The 24137-nt window shown below is 41.3% G+C and overlaps 1 protein-coding gene across 5 annotated transcripts in view; it reads left to right on the top strand.

The window, feature by feature from the left end:
* CEP112 (centrosomal protein 112) overlaps nt 1-24137 on the top strand; it is a 179882-nt gene that overhangs the window by 68407 nt on the left and 87338 nt on the right. For all 5 annotated transcript variants that reach the window (XM_071816767.1, XM_071816770.1, XM_071816768.1 and 2 more), the window contains one exon: nt 22088-22318. In XM_071816767.1, the coding sequence (XP_071672868.1) occupies nt 22088-22318 (231 nt within the window). The remainder of the gene's footprint in view (nt 1-22087; nt 22319-24137) is intronic.

Raw genomic sequence — 24137 nt, 5'->3', positions numbered from 1 at the left:
GGTAGTGAATGTTTAAAATACGTGTTTCTTAATGTAATACCGAAGACAGCGATGACTGAGTGTGCAGAGCAATTTATCATACTGTTACTAAAGAGATGATGTTTAATTGCATATACAAAGTCTACTTTCAATTAGGTCTTCAGCTGCTGTGAAAGATAGTTGACAAAATGGTGAGATTTTGTTCAAATATGAGTACATTTTTTAGTGCTTCAATCAGAACTGAAGTATAAAAATTACCATTTCCATTGCCAGATTTTAAGTCACTATAAAATAATGTTGCCGCTGCTTTGAAATACAAGTTTAATATATTTTGAGGAAAGGAACTTGATTTACGTGGGTCACCTTCTGTGTTGCTGATGAATTTCTGGGTAACAGTTGCATTCTTCTTTAGCTCTTGGATTTCTCCATTTCTGGGAGGCTTGCTTTGATTTTTTCACCTAGGGTTGTAATGCTTGGGGAGGAGTAAATTGACGTGTAGGTCAATAAAAGTCAAAGCAGTACAAAGGCTTTTATACCATGCTGTGTTCTTGTAGCCTTTTAAATCCTATATGTTTTCTGTGAACTGCCATAATATTGTTATTCTTTAAATAGTAGCTAACAATACAGGACTTCTGTTTTTTTTAAGGGTGTCTTTGAATCACTACTTCTATTTGATTTGGGCTTTTTTTTAGTGTTATCTGGATTTTCATTAGGAGCGTTTTTAAGCTACACTTTGGCCATTCGTTCTCCGCCTCCCTCAGTAATTTTCGTTTACACGCTAGTTCACGAAACAAGGACCATCTTGGCTGATTGAGATCGCCCTTTGTTTTAACAAAAACAGCCTTGCTACTGATTTTTCCGAAGCAAGACTTCTGATTACGGAGAATAATACATCTCGTTTGCTTCTGTGAAATAAGATAGCAAGGTTAGGAAATTTTAATAACCGATGCCAGATGGGCTGTGGTGCCAGTTGTACCTTTCTATTTCCCTTTTATCCTGCGAGTCTCATTCTCTCCCCAGCATCTGACACGTGCCCTCAACCAGCTCAGAGATTCTCACGTTCCAGCCGCCGTACAAAGTTGGATCATTTTCGTGCTTGTTCTTTGACCGTTGACCTTCGGGCAAGGAAAAGAAGATCAATGTTACCCCTGTAACTTCAAATACAAGGCTTTGCACTAAAGCGAGAGGAGAAAAGAAGTTTCCGTGAGGAAACTGAATTCTCTTCCCAGGTTCCGTTAGGAGATAATTGGCAAATCCCCTGTTTTCGGCCATTCGTAATTGGGTCGGGAGAAGCTCGAGCGCCAAGGCGCGTTTTGCCAGTATTGGTCACTGATGTCACGGTGTTTAATTTTAACATTTGAGGTTTGTGCTCTTAACAATTAGGCTGCTATAAGGGATCACTGGGGTTTGGGGGTGTCTTAGGGCTCTCAACCCTTACTGGTTGGGAAAGGAAAACCTCGAGCAGTTCTGAAATCGTACAGACACACATTGAGAATGGAGGTCGTTATAAAGAAAAGAGCAGGTTGGAGGCAGGAAAATGACTTAATAAAGTATTTTCCATGGCCGACGTATCCTTTTCCCTTTTCCTATCTTGCTCTTTGCGCTTCCTGTAATCCCCTCGGCTTTGCCATCCACCTCCTCAGAAATCAGCGGCTCCTTCCTGACGTGCAGGGCATCCTTCCCCTTCTCTTCTGGCTTCTCCTCTTCCAAAATGTCCCTCTTTGCACTTGTAAGAGTTGTCTTTCTGCAGCGATCGGTATTTTCATTCCAGCAATGATCGCTGTTTTTGTTCCGGCAAATCCTCGGTGCACGTTTATGGTTCTGTATAGATCATTACTGTATCAGCTTAGCGGGGGAAACATATACATAGTCAGTCCACAGTGGTGCTGTGCTGATGGGATGGAGGTTTTATCAACTATTGACAAGAGAAAATACAGAAAAAAATAGTAGAAATATTATATACTTAATATAATAATATAATTATACTTAATAACTAAATTCCCTAGCACATGCATGATTTCTGCATGTAAATACTGCTGTAACGGTAACTTTTCTGTCCTGTACTAAGAAGGAATTTGGGAGCATTTGTTTCGCAATAGGAGACTTTCTTAGTCTTTGATCTGAAAGGCCCTATTGTTACCCTACAGATAAATCACCGATCAGCTCTTCTGCTTCGTGTAACTGTTCTAATATCTGCACCCAGCCGTTCCAACAGGGCCGTTTGGCTGGTATCAGTGCCAGCACCGCTAGCTCGTGTCTGGAGGGCACAGATAGATGTGGCCGGTGAACATTCAGATGTTGATGGTGCTACTGAAGTCACTTCTGTATACAGTTCTGAATAAATAAATCCTCTGGCTCGTTTTTACTTTGATTTCTTTTCTTAATAGAAGATGCTTTTGGCATGAGAAGAAATGCATTGTTTGCTCTGCAGGCTTTCTCTGCGGACAATCTAAATATTTGTTTGTTATGTTTTCCTTGGGCTGACAGTCAGACTTGTGCAGACAGACAGCCGTTCCCTTTTAGCCTTTCCTAAACAAAAGCTTTTGACTGTCTTGCGGCATGTTTAATTTACCACCGATCCACCCCGGGTCATGAACACGACTGTTGATGTAAAATATTCAAAGTACCAAATATTTGTCGCGGCGCTTACGTGGTTTCCCTTGGTTGTTACTCATTGTCGGTGACTCGGGGTTGGGTGGATCCCATTGATGGGGAATTCCTGCTGAAATCGCGGATCTGATGGTGGGTCCTATAGAGATATTCAACCTGGGCCATGGTTGTTTTGTGTCAGACACCCGGCTCATGGCCCCACATCAGAGCTGCTGCTCTGCTCAAGGTGCCTTTCAAAGGGCTGTTGAACAAGCTATAAACATCTGCCACTTCCTCGCTTAATGGAACCATCAAAGCGTTCCCGTGCTGTAGCGGGTGATCATCTATGATCTCTTCCACATTTTTCCTCGACTCTCGCTCTTTACGATACGACTGAAATGAGACAGAATTCGGTGCAGGAGGTGCCCCTCAACTTGCTTCTCTGTCCTTTTAGACTTCAGGCTGTTCCACATTTAAAATGTTTAGTAAAAACAGGTTTGGAAGCCATATATAATGGTGCATAAATTATCATTTGCTGATTAAAAATGCTCAGTTAGCTTAGGAGAGAACTGACATTTTGTGCTGTCTCCAGTGTATGTAAAAGAGAAAGCAGTTGCCATAGAAACGAGCTCATCACATCCGATGAACTCTGATTCTGGAATGGAGTTCTTTTCAGCAAAATGGACTTTCTGTTTATATTACATGAAACAGAATCTATGCGGTAGTTGTTATTACACTGTAATCAACATTTTGGTTTGGTTTTTGTTTTAATTTTAAATATTGGCAGCTGAAAAGGTAGAGTACGTAATTTAGCTTTTATATCATATGGCATTAGTTTTATTTTATACCAATACTCCATGTTTAGAAAAAAGTGATTATTCCCCGCATAGATGTTAATAAATACAGAATAATTTATCTGAGAAGACATGAGATGAGCCTTGCTCATCAGCAGGGTAAAGGATCTTTATGCTGGTTTGTAACACGTACACGAGGTGTGGCTTTGCGTATAGGGTTTGTGTGTGATGGTTACAGTGAATGATTAACACCAATAGACAATAAGCTATACATGGTGTGAAGTTATTTTTAAAATTAAAGATATATAAAGGAATAAAGTAATAAATGATCAATTACACCAATATAACACAACAGAGGTTTTAGTAATTGCAGCATTTGCGATGACCGGAGGTAATTTCTAAGCAGAGAGGGAAAAATACTGTGTTGCTCTGCAGAAATGGTCAACTTGCACTATAAGCTCTTGATTCTGAAATAAGAGGAGTGCATGCTTTCTATTAGAAGTTTAGTGTGTGGCAAAGACTCCCAAGTGTAAGTCTAAATCTCCTCTTTTGAACGTAGTTTCTGTGATATGAGATTGCTCCAAATATTACATCTCAACTTGCTTGGTGAATGTTTGGTGTATGGAGAGGGGGGCCTTACTCACAACGTTCTTTTTTAATGTTATTTAGTTTTTTGAAAATTGCTTTTTGGTGTTCTGATTTTGCTTGAGAGAGTTGTTGAATAGAAGGGAGTTGACTTTTAGTCCACAGAACAAGTACAGCAGTTTGGAAAACAGCCGCGATATCGACTTCAAACATTGCGCTGGATGGCTGAGGGGACGTCCTCTAAGGGGAGATCAGCATTCATGTTGAACTTTTTTCACAACATCATAGAATGATTTGAGTTGGAAGGACCTCTGGAGGTCATGGTGTCCAACCTCCTGCTCAGAGTGGCTCTGACTTCAAAATTACATCATGTTGCTCAAGGCCAAGTCCAACTGAGTTTTAAAAGTCTGCAATGATGGAGATTTCGCAACCTCGCTGAGCAACCTATGCCACTACTTGACTAATCCATTGTGAAATTTCTTTTCCTTTGTATCCCGTTGGAATGTCTGTTGTTATAACTTGGATCTTCAGCTGCTTGTCCCTTCACTGCCACCTTCAAGAGGAGTCTGCCCCTCTCTTCTCTGAAATTCCTCTCTATGCTCAGCTGAAGACAGCAGTTAGATGCCTCCTTAGTCTTCTCCAGGCTGGATAAACCTAGTTTGGTGAACTTCCCAAAGGTCTTAGTGGCCCATTCCCTCCAGTGCGTGGAGTTTGAAGTCCCTGTGAATGGCAACCGTTCTCTCCAAAATAATGACCACTTCCCCCAAGAGTTGCCATCCCCAGCGTTGCACTATGTCCTGTCGTCCCCGTCCTCAATGGAGATGTTAAGCTGTATCAGCCCCATTTGACCTTTGAGAAATGCCACTTGTAGTTGGTTGCTTATGACTTCTCCTTTTTGAACCCAGTGGTCCCGTGAGTTCTCCACTCGCTTTGTAGAGCACCCATCCAGTCTGTGTTTCTTCAGTTCAACTATACAGATGCTATAAAATCTGTATAAAAACCTCACTGAAGTCAAGATAGAAGACATCGACAGCTCTCCAAAGAGTCTCTCGTTTCACTGTAGCACACAATCAGTTTGGTCAAGCACAATTTGCCCTCAGTGTATCCAGGTTGGCTGTTCCCAATCACTCTTTTATTCCTTGCATGCCTGGAAATTAATTTCGTGGAGTTTTACTCCATAATTTTTCCCAGGGATGGAGGTTTAGGATATCCTGTCTGACTACCTACCAAGGTGCTATGTATTGCAAATTAAGTAGTTAAATTTTTTAGAGTGTACTTTTTCTTTTGTCCCTTTACTAGAGAAAGATTATCCCAAATCAACTTACTCTCTCTTCTTTAGGTCAGCAGATGTTAATTCCTTTCACTCATTGCCACCATAAATCAGGTTTTGAACAGTAGGCTAGCTGTTAAATGATTTATCTGATATGAGAGATTTTATGATCCATTCAGTTCCTCAATTCAAAGGTATTATAAATACCAAATGAAAGAATGAAACACTAGACGAGAAATTATGACAGTCTGTAGTTTGGAATGTTAACACCACTTGTTTTGGCAGCGTTACTGATCTTAAAACAATAGGATCCATATGGATGCTAATTTTCCCAATTTTGAGTAATAAATACAACCTCTTTATGGTTTAAGTAATGATATTACTCAATACCACTGCAGAGTCCAGTAGACGGCTTCATGATGAGGTAATAAATAGCAATTTTGGAGAGCTGATCATTTGTATTTTGCTTTTATGTGGTTTATGATGGAGGAAGAAGAACTCCCAAAGCCAGTGAAAAGCCTTGCCCTCTCCTGTAGCTGACATACTTTGGCTGAAGATATGTCAGCTGCGAAATATGAGACCATCCATAAAGCTCCGCGCGCTCCCACATTAAAGTATTATGGAGAAACCTTTAAGTGGAAAACCAGTAACAAATGGCAGCTGAGATGCTTATGGCATCCTGCACTGTCCTGGGTGCCCGACCACCGCTCTGCTCTTTCCCCCGTGCGTCGCTTTAGTCAGGAAGGAAAACAGAAACTTCTCTGGTTTTCCTCTGTTCCACAGACAGGAGCTATGAGGGGGAAAAAACAAAACCATAAACAAAACCCAACCCCCGTGATGGGTTATCTGCGGATCTGAAGATGATGTTACATCTTGGCGCGGACACCAGGCTCAGTACTTTCCTGTTCAACATCTTTGCAGCTGTTTGCCCACTGGCCCGACCCCGGTGCCTGGAGCTACTCTTCAAAATCCCCTTTTCTGCCTCAGATGTGTGGAATCTGCTCACCCGTCAGCTGGAGGGGCAGCCAGATCTTCACTCTTCCAGTGCTGGTGCCACCATCGCTGTGAGCTCCCAACTCCCCTTGTTTCAGCTCCAGGAACCCATTTCAGATCCACCCGTCCAAGCTGCTCCATCTCCTTTTCTCCCGAAGCACCAACTCTCGTCACTCCACGCCCCGTGGGTTGGGTTTTGTCTCCTGCCGGTTCTGAGCAGCGAGTAACAAACACGTTCCATGGAAGGTCTGCAAACTGGGCTCCGTGGGACGTGCGAACCAAAGAAATGGGGCGACTCGGCGCATCGCAAGGAGTCGCGTTGGACCCGGGTGGTGGAGCCCGTGGGTCTGCCCAGCCCCTGTGACCCATGTCCAGGAACAGCTCAGAACAGACCGCTGCCCATCTCCTGACCTGGGACTCTGCTCCTCGGGTGGGACCCGCTGTCCTGGCCGAGCCTGGGAGAGCCCGTGTGGCCTTTTGTGTCGCTCCACATTGCCCATCCCGGTTCATCATCTTTTCTGCTGCCATTTCTGTTTCTGTTTTGTCTCATGCCCAGATCAGAGCAGGGATTTTATATTCTGCATTGGGCGAAATTCCACATGGAGAAAGTTTCCTGAGTCCTCAGCTACCGGTTTTGGACATGTGCTACTCTTGTATGTTCAACCCTATGGATGCCTTTGTTTTCAATTTGTCTTTTTTTCTTCTTGGAAACTCTTTTTTGCCTCCTAAGAAACAAATTATAAAGAAAACACTATTTTAAAATACAGCGAATATTTTGAACATGAAGTCAGCCAGCAGAGCTGTTCTTTGGTCCATTCACCTTTGAAGAAGTGACTGTCGTCTTTAACAAACACTGTTGCTTCATTTTGAAAAGCCGGCGCAGACTGACAGTGATTTAAGGTCTTCAGTGTTGATTTCATGCGAAAAAAATCTTTTTCACAGTATGACTTTAAAGTAGACTTTTTTCCCCCAATTACTCTACATGTTGGCAGCAAATTAGCTTTGAGGGAATATTGTGCACATCATAGTTCTCTGTTGATGCACTGGGGAGTCATTTTTGGCTCTTTCAGCTCAGTCAGGCCATTGACTGACGTTGTTCACGTCTTCTGCTTCTGTACATTTGAAAGCCTTGCTTTTGACAGGGAAGGTGATGTGGAGAAAAGGAAGCCAAAGCACAAGAAGTGATTGGCAAAGTGATGATATCATCAAATGTTCAAAGACTTTGCAAATTGAAGCTTATTAGGCTGACATTTTGTCTTCTATTCAGCACTAATTGGAATCATGCCTGGGTGCATGATGTGGAAGGTACTTAATATCAGAGTGTTTATCATGACAAAATGACAGAAATCGATGTCAAGGATGCCGTAGGTTTCTGTTTAATGGAGAAAACAATATATTGCAAACTGCAATTACACATCTTACAGTAATTTGTATTCGTATGTATGAAAGCCGTCCTGAAATATCACAAATAAGGAAACTTTGGCCCCTAAAATATTTTCCTAATTGTGAATATTCCATTTTCAGGTTTTAAAGTTGTTCTTCGGCGTTCAGAAAAACAACACTGATGTAGTTTAAAAATAAATAAAAAAAAAAAACACAGAACAAAAAAACCTGACACAGTGTTTTGACTTGAAACGGACCTGAAAATCCCAGGAAGAGTGAACTCCGTCTTTCTTACGGATGATACAGTTCTTCTAAAGTTGCGCCTGACAGCTTGAATCCTTTTGTAGTCTGTGCTTTCTGCTGTATTGGCATCTGTAAAATGAATTTAGAAAAGAGAAACGGCGAGGAAACTGATTTTTGGAAAGGCGGCCACTGCGGAATGTTTGAAAATAGCGGCGTGTTCTGCTGTGTTTGGTGTCATTAGAGGTTTCTGAGTTTGGGGTGTCCCCTGCTTTCGGGGACACGAGTGCTGTCTGGGTAGCGCACAGGGCAGCGTGTCCGTCTGAATCGTCATCTTGGGCCTTATGTAGTTGAATTCAGATCTTCAGTTAAACCTCTAGGATAATAAAAATCCGTATTTATTCGACAGTCTGTGGAAACCACAAGCTATTAGTTGAAATTGTTACCTGAATGGCTAATGAAGTACAGATGGATCATTGCAAAGTAATAGATACTGAAAAGAAACCAAACACAAAACAAACACCAAAACCAAAACCCACAACACCCAAACCCCAAGCAAACAAACCCAAATCATTGTAGTTGAGATGCTTGTAGGAATTACTGGTCATTCTGGTCACGATGAGACGGACACAGCTGCCTGTGTGTTCTGTAAACTCCAATGTAACCAGGAGGATGCTGACAAGCGGGAGTTTAGGGACTGATGGAAATGATTTGGATTGTTGGGATCTGAGTCTACGTTGTGTTAGTGAGAATATGTGACTGTCCCAGTAATCTCCTCACGCAAATGTGCTTATAGGCTGCCACAAGTGGGTGCAGTAAGAAGGAGCTTGAGGACTGGTGATAAACGACGAGGTTTATCAGTGGGTTGACGTGGTTTGAGCAGGACAGCAGAAGATGCAGCACGTGAGCCGCGTCCCTCTAGTGGCTCTGCTCGTGACACAGTCAAAATGCCTTTCTGTGATTTGTCTGTAGCATTAGGAGACATCCAAAGTGTATTGGATACTCGCCACGTCTGCAGTTGCTGCTGCTATCAGAGGTTTCTTGTGGGACCGAACAGAAAAGTGTGGGACTGTCGGTGGGAGATGAACACATGAGGAACATTTTTGTCTGTTCGGAGTTTGGCAAATCTCATAATGATTTACGTGTTTATGTAAAGCTAGTTGGTCAGTCTATCCGAGCTACATTTAATAACAACTAACTGTAAGCCTTCTGACACTATTGATTTGTGTAGGAAGGCAAATTTAAATAGCTTGTTATTTGATCTGTTAGACACTGTTGTTGGAGGGTGGAGGGGGAGAGGATGGAACAGAACCCAAGCTGTCTATATACCATTGGGAATGTGAGAGAGAAAATATGATTTTTCCTGCTAAAGTCAGGTTTGGGTGTGTGTGTTTGTATGTATATGTGTATGAGTGCATATGTGTTATTGCCCTCTAATGGATAGAACCTGAATGGCTCAGCTTTGCATGGTTATATGGGTTTCTGTAGCAAAATATTCTTTTCAGGGTGTCTGATATTTCCCATTTTAAAAGAATCTCGTAATGTTTGTTAGTAAGCCTGATACATCCTTTGCGGGTACTGTTCTTTTAGTTTGTAAAATTAATTTGAAATTCAGTGGCAAGTCCCACAGCTTAGGGAAGTCCCTTTGTTCTCTGGAGTTTTATTTCAGCTAAATTATAGCTATTTAAAATTCGCCATTTTATTTGCCTGTTTTTACCATAGTGCTGAAATAACAGCATGAACAGGAAGTACCAGGTTTCTGTACGATGGTGACATCGACGGCTTTTGGAGAGAAGCAAATGAGGGGACCTCGTTCCCCTTTATGATGAGATTCATGATCAGGTTATTCTAGTGAGGCATGATAGATTAGGCTCTGCTTTGCTTTTTAAATAAAACTATCTTTGAAGGTAATTTTAGAATATCCTGAGAAGGGAAGACGACAGCTTGTTTGGAAATTGGATGTACAATTGGTTGTAGTGAGAGTAGTCCACTTCTACACATTCTTTATAGTGGAATCCTACCATAGTCCTGTTTTCTGCTAGCAGGACTCTGCTTTCATTCAGTGAATATATTTGGGAGAATTAAATTTCAGGATTACATCTCTTTCTGCAGCCATAGACTTTTCCTTTTCGCAATTTCCAGCGCTCGTGTTTGCAGCTGGATGACTGGAAGGTGTTCAGAGCGCACAGCAGAGCCGGTGGTGCTAACAGCTGGATTCACATCCAGTTGTGGCTGCGGTTCCAGAGCAGCAGTGAGCATCCTGTGGTTACGAGGCTCCTGGTGCTGCTGGTGGGCAGCGTGGTCCTCACAAAGAGCTTCCTGATGGATGTGGATTGCAACAATCCAACCGTTCATACTCACGAAATCATCTGAATGTTCTGTGGAGACCAACAGCTGATTTCTCATAGTTCTGCTAAGTCTCTCTGTACATCAAGTTTTAGCTGAGTCCGTCCCATTTCTCTTTATGATCCATTTCACAAGCCATGTTGGAAGAACAGAAAGAACAGCACATTAATCAAATGTAGTCAAGCAGTACTGGCTTTTCTTGTCCTTCCGCAGGGCTGGGAGATTCCCGGTGCTCCACCTGCTCCGCTCGGCAGCACCTCCACAAAACGCTATAGCACTGACCTGGGAGCAAGAGAAATTCATTCTGCCTGTGTTTTGGGCTACTGCATTTTCCATTTGTGGTGCAAATAGAAAACATTTGCATATGTTAACAGAGAGATGAAGGATGTTGCAGGAGCGTCTTCTCAGCCTAAGTTGGGGACTTTATCTGCATTTGTAGATATTGGTGTTTTTCTTCTGAACATGATGTTTCCTAGCAATATGTTTTGTTGTTTTCTAGGGGTTTTTTCTGAGAACAGTTATTTCCCGCTTACAATGCCCTGGCAGCCATTGTTTGTATTGTTTAGGATCAGTTGAGGAATTTTTCTACATGTTACTTTGATTTGATGACTCTGTTCATTGGTGAATTATGAAAGCTCTGATTGTTTAGTGCCCGAGAAGGGTACAATACATTCCTGGGTCCCAGGCTCCCTTAATGCACGCACATTGTGATGGTGGTAGTAATAGCACCATTAAAGAACAAAAGGTAGCAACACATAGTAGCTCTGTATCTGGCCAGTCCCCTCAAATTACCATAAATATTTGAGCAATCTGAATAGTTTTGGACTCTGTAGTAAAGCTTTCCTGTTCTTATCTGGCACTGAAGGAATGTGGAATAAAGTATTCATTTAACCAAGTATAAAAATATGTATGCTATGCAGTTATAATCATGTGTCATTAATCAGAAAATACTGCAGAAACTCTGACAAATTAAAAACACAAGGATGTGTCTGCAAGGGCTTTTTCAGTCATTAAAAAGCTGCTTCACCTCTCAGGCAAACTATTTAATGGCAACTTCTTGCTCAGTGTACTGACATCTTCAAAGGCTCTGACATCTGTCGGCCTTTGAACTACCATTAAAAAATATTATCCCATTTCCATTCTTTTATGCCCATTTTTTTAATTATAGCCCTTCTTTCAAGTTAGGAACATGGTTGGTTTAAATGATGCTGTCCTTTCGTTTTCAGCCACCCAGCTGCGGTTTGAATAAATTGATGTAGAATCAAAGGCGGGACTTTAAAGGGAAAAGGTTTGATGGACTTGGACTCCGAACCAGATGAGGTTTTATGATGAAAAGGGTTTAATCCCAGCACAGGCATCGCTTCTATCAGTCGAGCAGTACAAAGCGATTCATATATATAGGTTCATGAGAAATGATCTATTTTTTTTTTTAAACAGCACAGATCTCTTCAGGACTTGCAAATGTGGCATTAGCTAATATTCAGAGAGCTGATTTCCTTTCATCCAGCAGAAGCTTATGATTATAGTACAGTTCTCGAATTGGAAATGAGAGCTGCAACACAGATTTAAAGCTATGCTGTCTGATTTGTATTCAATATACATGTCACTGCGGGACAAGCCAGCCTAGGCCGGGCTGGTTCAATAAAGGGAAAAACAGTTTCAGCATCTGAGATCCGGGGAGGGGGGGAGGTACCAATTAATTCTTACCTGCTTTACCTGAGTATTGTGTCGGCTGCTTAGTAGATTACTATCATTTCTAAAGCTGTGCAAACAAACCCTTGTGATAGCGTTTCTTTGGCATCTTTTGCATCAGAGGCTGAGGGAAAATACACGACATTAATCAGTAATGGCTTCTAATGTAGTCATTTATATGGAAGGCAATGTTTGTTTTGCTGTGCGTGAGTTTCAAGGAGGTTTAGCAGAGACAGCCTTGCTATTCCTTGATGGCAATAGCCTTCGTTAATGTAGTAATTAGGCGTGCACATGAGGGAAAACTGGAATCTGTCTCAACAAATGCGTCGGATGCCATTTGTCAAAAATACCACCTCATGGTGTTCAAGAAATAATCTCTCTAATCACTCCCTGATCTTTGTGCTTCGTGTTGGTGGAATTGTGGCACAGAGCCACGATTTCTTACTTTGACGTACGATCGCGTCCTTCAGAACAGTGATGCTTTCCGGAAAGGTAAAGCGGTAGATTGAAAAGTCTGCAAATTGTGTCCTCTTAAAAGTCTGTGCTGCATTGTACAGAAAGGAATCTGCTCCCTTTGCTCTGCCGCCACGCAACAGTTTCTGCTCCAGACACTGTTCCCTGTCACTATTCTGTTGGGGTGTAATATGTTGTTCCTCATCTCTTAATGCAATTTTAAGCTTGTTTTGGGTTTTGTTTTTCAGGAGGTGGGTAGTAAATATAAACAAGGATATGCATAAATGGATATATTTAGTGGAATATTTTATTTTACTGGTATTTCATAGGGCTTGAGTGTTTAGTATCTAGTTAGATTTTACACTTAAACTAAATATTTATTCAGGGTACAGTTCATTCCAAACATAAATAAATCTGGAGAAATTCCTGCCCCAGGATGCAGTGGCCTGTTTGTCATTCAGAGAACGAAAGTGGCATCAACTGAACTCAAGGACAAACTGAGAAGGATGAAAAGAATAGAGATCAATGTAAAGGTGCCAGAGGAAGATGCTGAGCCAAAAATACTCTCAATTCCAAGAAAGAAATGTTATGCACATAGTTTTCCTTTATTTTGTACAGATCATCCTGTGACTGATCTTGGGTTTCTGAACTGGTAGCTGTGCAGCACGATGGTTTCAAAAGGGCTCTGAGCTCAGAGAAGCCACTGTCGAGATGATGGGAGCAGCGCAACCAGCGCTTGAGGAGGATGAAGGTGCAGGGAGGGGGACTAGAAGAGGTGTCAGCTGTAGTGTGTACACAAAATATACAACAGGTACCGTCAGCTGATGCCTTTGACTCCAACCTAACACCTGGGCTGAAGAAATAAGTCCTTCTCTAGCACTTTCATCCTCAGATGGAGGTGACAACCTTATCTTTTTGATATAAGGATTGACACTAAAGATAATCAACTAGACTGTGCGTCCTCCAATTAGGAGTTGATATCCAAAAGGTGAAAGGCAAAAGTTGCGCGTGTGTGTGTAATTCTGCATCTTATTTGTGTAACCAGCAAACGTACAGGTAAGAATTTGCCACCGCTCAGGGATGAGCAGCAATACTGCAGCCATTGTTAGCGCCTTGCAGAAATGAGGCTCCTTTTGAAAGTTAGAAGCTGATTATTTCCTTGAAGTCTAAACCTGTAAGTGACACAGTTTTTATTTCTGAAGCTTCAGGATTTCTGTCCACACACTTTGCCATTCAGGAGAGCGGGAATGAGGGCTTCATGCTTGGTTAAAGACTGTCATCTTCAATACAGCAGCATGACATCAGTAATGAGAGAGTTTCCTGGTGTATTAGGTTCTTTAGTAGAGCAGCATAGTACACATGGACTGGTGCATTTTAGTCATTGACCCAGAGAATAACAGCGTTGGGTTGGAAAAATTTGGTTTTCCCCTTGGTTGATGAACAGGGCAGAGCTTGGACAGCAGCAGGAACTTCGCGTCTTCCTCAAGTCCCTCAATGTTCTGTTGAGACGGTCGTGACAGACGACCCAGATGGGAGTTGGTGTCTGAAGTCTGCACTTCTACAAGTATTAACTTCAGAAATGGAAAATGGGAGATATCTTAGCACAAGCAGCTTATAACTGAGGGGTTTTGTCTGTATCTTGTCTTATGTTTATCCGTCAAGTTTTGCAAGTGATGCCATTTCTGTCACAGTCACCAGAAAACTCTTAGGGGATGTGTGGGGTAAAACTTCTGGAATACTCAAAGGTCGTATGTGTTTCAAGCAGTAACTTAGAGGAATCCAAAAGAGAGGAGTGTGATGCTTTTGGGGGTGATGTTTTGGGGGATGAGGTTGTTTTGGCTTTTTTCTTGAAATCTTTTCATTAGTTGATGGTGCAAAGACATTTCTCATAGACAATGCAGCTTGTACATCTTCTGGGGACAAATTAGGAATTACAATATGTTTAATTTTACTGCCTCATAGAGATGAATGTCTGTAGTAATCCTTCAATCTGTAATACATCGTGTCTGCATTTGAATCAGGATTGCGTGTTGTTCAGGAAATGCTTATGCTTTTAAATTTAATATTTAGAAGTAATATGCAGGAAAGTCCTGTCCTTCCTTAAATATCAGTACTTTACTTTCAGAACAAGCTTTGCTCCAGTGTTGTTTCAGAACTGAATATGTCTTAACATTCATCCTTTGACATCCTGAAACACTCCTCTTCAAAACGGAAAACAGGGAGGATTAAACATGTGTTTGGTGTAATTTTCATCAGTCATCATTAAGAGATAGATTGGTATGGTTTGTATAATGCAGCACACCTGGTATTTGGTATAGATTTTTGTTTCTTTTTTAGCCGCTCTATTTTATCTATATTCTGCTCTCACAAGTCATTTTAGGGATCACTGCAGGTATTTATGTCTCTTTTTTACCTCCATCATATTTAAGTTACAATAATGCATCTATGTAGATTGTTGGGTGCCCAGCTGAGTGTCTCCCTTAAATTCCTTTGTAGAAAGACAGGAGGAAATGAGTCCTCCCCCCAGTCCCTTCCAGGTAGCTCTCTTAGTCATCTTATTCAAATAATTTTGATTGTACAAAGAAAACTTCAGATGTAAACATTTCTTTCATCACGTAAGAGAGGAGAGAGAAGGCTGGATGTTGTAATTGTTGACTTACTAATCGATTTCAAAGCTAATACAGTCAATCGGGTCATAAGAACCTCTTCTGGGTCTTGCAGGCCAGAGGACCAAGTCTTTTCCAGGTCTTAGAACTGTTAAATGGAAGATTTATTGACATTTATCTCAATTTCAAGTTGGTAAGTCATCCTTTCGCTCACCCGTGCACTCTATTGTTTTGTGACACGTGTGGGCTTGAGCTTCTTCCCTTTGACTAAAAACCATTTTATTAGGAAGGCAGTGCCAATAACCGACCAACGTGAAGTTCTCCTTTCTAGCCGCTGTTAACTAAATTAGAATCAAATGGACTTATGTAAATTAAGAACTCAAACTAAGCTTCATTAATTTTGAGCTCTTTGTAGAGCTGTTCAAATGGATGCCTCATCTTCTTGCTTTGTCCCTCTTCTTTTGTTTTCCATACAGCCTTGTAGTTTGTAGCCTAAGTGCCATTGACATGAACATCAGACAGCTGACCGGCTTCTTTAAAAGTCCAGATCTATTTCCTTTTGGAAAGAGAGATCAAAATTTGTGTTTTGCTTAATACCGTGTCAGAGAAATATTGAAAACTTGCTGCCCTTTTCTCGCATTTAATTGTAGATGTGGAAACAAGAGTGATGCTGATACTCGCAGTGTAACTTTTCCTACCTATGTCACACATCTCTCTGTTGACCTTTAGAAATACATGGCCAAGTCTGGGCCTTAGGTTACCTATGGAAATGTTGCCTAAGCGTGTTTTCTTTATACGAATGACACGGATACACTCTCTTCATTAATTTTATTGGAAATGAAGCTCAGGAGAAGGGAACTTCCCTTTAATGTTCCTCATGAGTCAACACTTCTGTCATGTTCCAGGAAGATGCTTCAGCTGTAGAACAAGAGTAGACAAGATAGCGCAAGTACATTACTCAGAAATAGAATTCAAAAGGTGCCGAAATGTTTTGGGGACGACGTTAAATTCAGGGGAAAATGAAGAGCTTGCACTGCCCTGTGCTTTCGGGAACGTTTGATCAGCGCTCTTAGGAAGCGAGACCAACCTGTTGGTCAATGAACTGTTGTTTATTTTCACTTCATTTCACACCATTTCATTTATCTGCTCCATTAATTACCATATTTATGGGCCTATGTGTTCTTACCCAAAAGGCATTTAAACTTGACAGTATAATAGACTGTGCTGTGAAAGCTAAATAGCTGTTTATTGCTTATCCCTGTTAATTTGTGCTCTGCCACATCATTACCCATGCGATAATGGGTGTGACATTTGCGGAAGTAGTTTTCTTTGCAAATAAACTCTATCTTTTTAAGGATTTGTAATAGTGACAAATTGATGATTTTACCAGTCAACGAGAAAAATGGGATAATAAATTCTTAACACATTTTAATTGAAATTGCTATGTTATAGAAAGTATTTTCAATATAGTTGGTTAAAATAATTGAGTTAATTCCAAAGCTTTATTTAGAAAATGACATGAAAATCTCGAGTTACTAAATATTAATGACTTTAGCTAATTCAAAAGGCTTTTGAAGTATCAGTTTAGGTTTTATATCTCTTCAGATTTAGACTGTAGCTGAGACAAAAAGATTGTTGTTTTCAGCACTGCTGGGTACCCTTTCTATGACTATTGTGTTGCAAAGGAGCCAGCTGGCTGGGCTGGCCAGTGGAGATTCATCCAGCATGGAGAGGAGCAGAGGGATACTGGGACCAGTCTGACTCACTGGGATGCTTCGCGGCCAAAAAGATTAGAGAGCCAGTAGGACTGTGCCTGCCCCTTGGTGCTGCAACGGTTGCCTCATTCTTTTACCTCCTAAGGGTAAAAATCAGGGGGATAGTTCCCTAAAACCAGAATGAGATCAAGTGTAAACCAGATTGTTGTGACTTGCTGAAACTGCAGTATTAAGACTCATTAGTATAAAGCTGTTTTCTCTTAAACACAAACCAGCATTCTGCATCTTTGAAGTTCTTACAGCTATACTTTTTCTGAGCTTAGAGCTGCAAACAAACAATATTTGCTAACTTTTGTAGTGTTCTTTTATGTTAGATGCATTGCTTATTTTTGCGATGGTAGGAAAACCTCTATTATCTGTTTCTCAGCACTTTCTAAAGCTTTTTTTTATTAACAAGAAAGCTAAAGAAGTTCAGATTCCCACTTTCAACAGATAATCCCTTCTAAGGTATTTTACACTAAATATGTCCTCGGTTGCTGTGGTACTGGGATGGGATACTTGATCCACCTCTTCTGGGACGTTGCACTGATCGTGGGTAAAAAGGGACTCATTGTCACCACTGAGTGTTTCTACTTTGTTCCTTCTTTTCCTTTTAATTCTTCATCATCAAAGTGAGATTTGTTTTTACTACAGACTTCCTTTCCCTTGACTGGACTGATCTCCTTTCAGAAATAATCCACTGCCCAATAACAAATGTTATCTATACCTCATCTGTCTCTGTCACATCACGCCGGGGTAACAAGACACAAAGAGACAAATGTCCCTTTCAGCAGGACTCAGCCGATGGTGTCGCTGAGCCCCTCTTCAAGCACGTGCTCTAATTTTAATGTTCTTCCAGGTGAGAAAACACCGAGAAAGTGTCGGCACACAGAGGCAGGAGCTGCTTGTCGGTGGCTCAAATAGGGCTCTTGCTTATGGGCTGATACTTTAGGTTATTACCCTGGAAAGGATCATTGTGATCCTGTGTTGTAACAGTCTATGGAACTGGTTTTAGGGGGTTTTGTTGGGCTTTTTAAACCGTTACACGCGAGCAGTATTAAACACAGCTGAAGCCAAGTTAGCCCAACGCGGAGAACTTTTGAAAGTCAGTTTGAAGGGTTGTCACGATCCACTTGAGACGCGCTGTGGTCTTGACAAGTGATTCTTTCATTTCATCAGTGAAGAGCGACAAAGGGTTATTGCTGCTTCATCTGCTGGGAGATGTTAGTCACTTACTGTAAAACTGCTGAAGCAACACCTCCATGACTGGCTCTGAGCCTCGGGGGATAAGTTTAGAGTGGATTTGATCATAACCTTACATCGCCTTGTTTTTGTGAGGCCCTCAACGCTATTTGAAGCGAAATGCGGTGATGGGGTGGATGTGGTTTGGTGTGTAATACACCGGGAGTTACAGTGGGGTCCGTGTGTTCCGTCAGTGGGAGATGTGGTCACGCTCCGGCCTCTCCCTCAGAAACTGCTCCAAGTAAATGCTTCATTGGGCTGAAGCGGGAACTCCTGAAAAATAAAGGAAATGTACCTTTTTTCTTCTTTTTTAATTAGTCATTCGGTCCATTTCTCATCTCTGTTGCATGTAACTGTCGCAGAGTTTCAGACATCAGCAACATATTTTAATTTAAGCTTTTTGCCAGCTTTATATGTTCTTATGCAATTTACTTTTTAAAATTAAGAGCACATGTTTTCCTTCCAAATAACATGCAGAACATTTATTGGCATTTTAAATAGGCCAAAGTGAGTGAGCAACCTTCTTTTTTTCTTTCAAGTCTATTTTTTCCCTAAAGGCAAATTGCTGTGGGCTTATGACCCACCCTTTTTATGACACTATTTCAGCACAGATATTCTTAGTTAGAATTCTAAGTTGTTCCTTTGAAACAGAAATAGAAATCACCATCTCAGCTGGCAGTTTCTTCAGCTATGGATTGTCATGTGCATACACGTACATACAACTGTGCCATATGAATTCGTATGGAATCGCTACCCTGCCACACAGTTTATATATTTCTGGTTTTGTTCCATTTGGGATATTCTGAACTCATGTTTTCTTTCTATTTATTTTCCTGCGTGTAGATTAATAGGCATTTTACAAAATGTGTCCTTCTTCGGGCCGTGCTGCTCTGGCCATCCTGTAGAACCACTACAAACGTCTGCGTTCTTTGGAAAAAAATATATATAAATCTCTTTGATTTCATTTACTTGTACTCATACAACCAAAAAAAGGCAGCAAGTCACAATAAAATTTTGGACCTATTATGTGCTGTGAAGTTTTAATTTCTTATGTTTAAGCCTTATGTTTAACACAAGAATAATTTGCTCTGGTCAAGTGTTTAAGAAGTGTATTTCTCACAGCAGCTCTTCGCAGAATCCCAGAGTGTCAGGGGTTGAAGGGACCTGGAAAGCTCATCCAGTGCAATCCCCCATGGAGCAGGAACACCCAGCTGAGGTTCCACAGGAAGGTGTCCAGGCGGGTTTGAATGGCTGCAGAGAAGGAGACTCCACAACCTCCCTGGGCAGCCTGGGCCAGGCTCTGCCACCCTCACCAAGAACAAGTTTCTTCTCAAATTTAAGTGGAACCTCTTGTGTTCCAGTTTGAACCCATTACCCCTTGTCCTATCACTGGTTGTCACCAAGAAGAGCCTGGCTCCATCCTCCTGACACTCACCCTTTAGATATCTGTAACCATTAATGAGGTCACCCCTCAGTCTCCTCTTCTCCAGCTCCAGAGCCCCAGCTCCCTCAGCCTTTCCTCACACGGGAGATGCTCCACTCCCTCCAGCATCTTGGTGGCTGCGCTGGACTCTCTCCAGCAGTTCCCTGTCCTTCTGGAACTGAGGGGCCACAACTGGACGCAATATTCCAGGTGTGGTCTCCCCAGGGCAGAGCAGAGGGGCAGGAGAACCTCTCTGACCTACTGACCACCCCCTTCTAACCCACCCCAGGTACCATTGGCTTCCTGGCCACAAGGGCCCAGTGCTGGCTCATGCTCACCCTGCTGTCCCCAGGACCCCCAGGTCCCTTTCCCCTGCGCTGCTCTCTAATAGCTCATTCCCCAACTTACACTGACCCCTGAGGCACTCCACTAGATACAGGCCTCCAACTGGACTCCACCGCATTGGCCAAGCTCTTGTACCCAAGTTATTGTTTGCACTGTGCAGACGTGGTTCACAAACATAGATTTGAGCAGCCAGGAAACCAATCCTAAGAAAGAGTATTCATTTCTACGAACAACCCAAGCCAGCATCGTGCTTTCAGATCTCAGGCACAAGACGTGAGATTCTTTAATTGCATCTTTTGGGTTTTGGTGCCAATTTGCCTGCGTTTAAGTCTAGCAATAGTTTATTAAACCTGGTGTGTGGAATAGCAGGATCTCGGTGACGGGAAGTTTGGGATTCATTGCCTTCAGCACTTTGCAGGTTCCCGTGTCACACGAAGTTGTCTTGAGCAGCGAGCTGTTCGCTCCTAAGCTGCTTCTGCCAGGGACCTTGTTTATGGGAAAAAATAATCTGGCTGTGAGAACTCGACTTATTTTCAAGTAATTGACAAGAACTGTGTCTGTGATCCCCAATATAAGCTTTTTCCAGTCACTTTGGGGAGATTAGATGTCTCTTAACATCATCTTACCAGCAGTGAAGTTGCTCCGAAAGAGCTCCTTTAATCATATTAGTTTCGCTGCCATCACCCCGTCTTCAGATTCTTTCTTCTTGCCTAATAGAACCAAATCTGCTTTTACCATCTATTAGGCCCAACATTAATGCTCCTTTGCATATTAATTACTGTTACTTTACCTATACACTATCTTTTGGCTCCCCAGTTTGGAATCTGAGGGTTTGGAGCTGTTACATTTTCCATGTGGTGGTAGAAAACACCGTCGTGTGCTATTTGCTTTTCTAATGGTTTTGTATAAGAATTATTGAATATAGAACAAAGTGAAGCAGAAAGACATGACAGTTAAGTCGGGAATTCACCCGGTCTCTATTTTGGCTTGTAGTATGATTTATGAATGGATTTTCCCTGCATTGTAAGAAGTTAACCTTGGCTCCTTATCCTAAGTATTTTATCAAATTTTTGGGGAATCTTCTGAGCAATCTAATATCTATATATATGGGCCATGGCAGAAAGTTTAAGGAAGTTTTCTATTTTAAAAAAGGAAGAGAAAGAAAAGAGGAAAGCAGTAGTGGAGGGGGAATGAGCTCTCAGAAGGAGTTTTCCCAGATTATAAGGTAATTGTTGCTATTCCATGCAGGACTTGCATTGGAATGGCTATTAAAAAACCTAAACGCTACTACGTGTGTCAGTTTAGAACTCAAACCGGATCATCCTATAGAAATTGCAGCTCTATAGCATTTCTTTGGTTAAGTAAAAGCTGGCTGGGCTAACATTTTGTATGATCCGGGGGTGAAATTATTTTCCAAAAGAATTATAAAAGTCTATTGTAGATTATAATTATATACTAAAATGAACTTTACATTTTAGTCTGTGTAATTACATACTGAAATGTACTTTACATTTTTAGTCTGTCTACAGATTTAAAAAAATAAACGTGTAGAGGAAAAGATCAGGAAAGGAAGGAAAGGATCTAGTGCAGATTACACTATGTGAAACATATGTTTGAGATAATGCTAATATAGCTGAAATATGCGGCCTGTGTTATACTTCTGTATACAAAAGATGTGCTCATTCCATCTCTACGCATACACACACGAAATTTTACCTTTGACATAGTAGGGAATAGTGCCAGTGAGTAATTAAGAAAGCATGGAAGCAAAAGTCAGTGTTGTGATAAATTCCAAGATGGTTAAGATTATTTAATACGTGTTACAGCTGTGATAGGGGAAGGTCTGAGGGGAGACGACGTGTCTTTTATTGCACCATGTAGTTCAAATAGTTTGCAAAAACAGGCAAACTTTCAAGGCTCCATTTTTCTCTCTCAGATCACAGTATTTATAACAATCTGTCTTGGGGTATTAATGTGCAAGGCGATGTTTCTGAGAGTCATTCGCTTCCCAACTGTGGTCAGAAATGAATGTTTCTTTTTCAGAGATTTGTAGTAATGTCGTTCTTCGGGACTGCAAATTTAGCTGAACACAGGCAGTGTATTAAAAATGTCTGAAGAAGCAACATAGGAGTTGGAGAGAGATCAGTTCGGAGCTCTAGAAGTAGTAACTGACATTCCAGGGCGATGGAGTCTTTAAATACACAGTAATATTCATCAGATTTTCTTACAGAACATTTAGTAAGCTTCAACTGAGGGACAGAGAGTTTGAGTTTGCTTCCTTCCCCAGCTCACAGCCTGAGAAAAATCAATTGGTTTTTGTATAGTTTTACATATATATATATATTTATATTTATATATATATATCTATATGTATAATTCGTTCTTGATTTCAGGTAATCAGTGAGATGGAGCAGCAGCTGCAGCAGCTGCGGGAGGAGCTGGTGCAGGTGAAGGCGCAGCGGAAGCAGCAGCTGCTGGAGCTGCGGCGTCAGTGGGAAGAGGAGAAGCAGCGGGCGGCTCAGGACCACGAGGCGGTGGTGAAGAAGCTGAAGGCGGAGGCAGAGAAAATGACGTTCGACCTGAAAAAGATCCATACGGCGGAAGCAGAGAAGGCCTTGGACAAGGTAAGAGGATCGCCTGGGGCCGCCAAAGGGGAACAGTTGCCCCAAAAGTCAGATAAGGAAAAGTTCGCCAAGGAAAAATGTTTAGGGGCTACTAGAATTGAAAAACAACCAAATGTGTGGTGTAGATCTGGCTTTGGATGTCAGGGTCATGACACGGGAAGGCTGATCACTTCTGCTCTGCTGGAACAGTAGAAAGGGCGGTTCTGTCTAACCAAGCTTTTTCTCCTTTAAAAAGAGAGAAAGTTCTTAAGGAGGAAAATGTTCAGGCTAAAACTGCAAGGAAATTGGGTCTAGTTGCTAACAATGGCTGGTCTACTTTTGCCTGTGAGCAAGGACGCTGTGAAAGGCTTGGAAATAGAAATTAATGTTTCAGATCCATAAGGGTTCCCTCCCCACCCTGTTCATTGGGGTCACTGCCGGCGGTTGCTGAGCATCCCCGTGTCCCCAATTCAAGTATTTCACCACATTGGGGCTGATATGAGCGAAAACATGTGAGTTTTATTTCAAAAGCTAACCTAAAAAACCCCTGCTTAATATTCATGGTAGACGCCATGTGTATACGTGAGCAGATAGTTGTTGAAGTATCTATTATACGCTTGAATGTAATAAATCATACATTTTATTGCAAAGTGATGTACAGTGGCACAAATTAACAATCTGCATATACTGTTTGAACAGCCTTTGTGAGAAGTGACATTTCATTTACCTGCGTCAGGTTCTTGGGCTGTAATTTTAAGCAGCGTTCGGAGGATTATGTTGGAAATCAGCCAGGCTGAAGCCATTAAAATGGCTGTGATCAACAATTCAGAATCTTCTCTGAATGTAAGGAAAGCTCCGCTTGGCATAATTATTTAAAGCCAAGGTCACAGAAAGTATTTAAACCTTTGAAATTCATCATTAAAGGATTAATTTTAACTCAGGAAGACATTGTCATTTTTGCTTAAAAATGGAATTTGAATCTCAATTCTTTTCTTTCTTTGATCTTTTTTTACATGTGTAGTATAGCAAAAGGAAAGTTAACTTCTTTACATCCTCAAATTAAAGTTACAAATAATCCTTCACAGGGCAGTATCTTTAATAGTCTTGAATTGTCATTTCTGTCAGAAATGCTATTTTTTTAATTTGTGGGATTTTTTCTGTTTTTCAGGCAAAAAAATTGCTAATTTTAAGCTATATTAACTGCTATTGAATTTTTTTATTTAACCCACTTCCCTATTTTTCCCTCTAATCAGTGTTGTTGAATAAAGGATAGGAGGGGGAAAATGTATCTCTGTTGGAATGTCTTTCACAGACATGAGAACATACATTGCATTACCTTCAAAACTTCATTTCCCATTCTGCTCCGTTTCTCTCTTCCAAATGTAGAGCCGTGGACATTGGCCACAAAGTCCGAAAGTCAAAGGAGCATAGAGGGCAAACTCCACTGAAAAGTTACAGTTTGAGCTCGGTTCCAATCTCGATCCTATTAAAGTCCACAGAACTTTGATGAAGCAGATTTTATCCAAGGGGAAAAAGAAAAATAACCCAACATCTTAATTGCAGCACAAGTCTTGAAACTTGGTTTTAAAAGTCGTTTTATTTTGCTAGCAAATCTCGTTACGTTGAAAATTAGGACAATATGGGAGAAAGATTTGTCCTCTCAGTTTACTCTTTTTTCCTGCCAATTCTGTAAAGATTGCTTGAAAATCCAAGGGGAAGCTGAATTTCGCTGTTTCGGTTTGGGACATCTGAGTGTCCACGTTTTTGGAAGGTCAGTCCGTTCCCAAGGGTCTCATTGCTCTGGGGGCTCTTTTGTGAGTAATTCTGATTTCCGTGTGGG

This window comes from Patagioenas fasciata, chromosome 18 (genome assembly GCF_037038585.1).
Source record: "Patagioenas fasciata isolate bPatFas1 chromosome 18, bPatFas1.hap1, whole genome shotgun sequence".
Taxonomy (NCBI): Eukaryota; Metazoa; Chordata; class Aves; order Columbiformes; family Columbidae; genus Patagioenas; species Patagioenas fasciata.
This window is presented reverse-complemented; position numbering and strand designations above follow the sequence as displayed.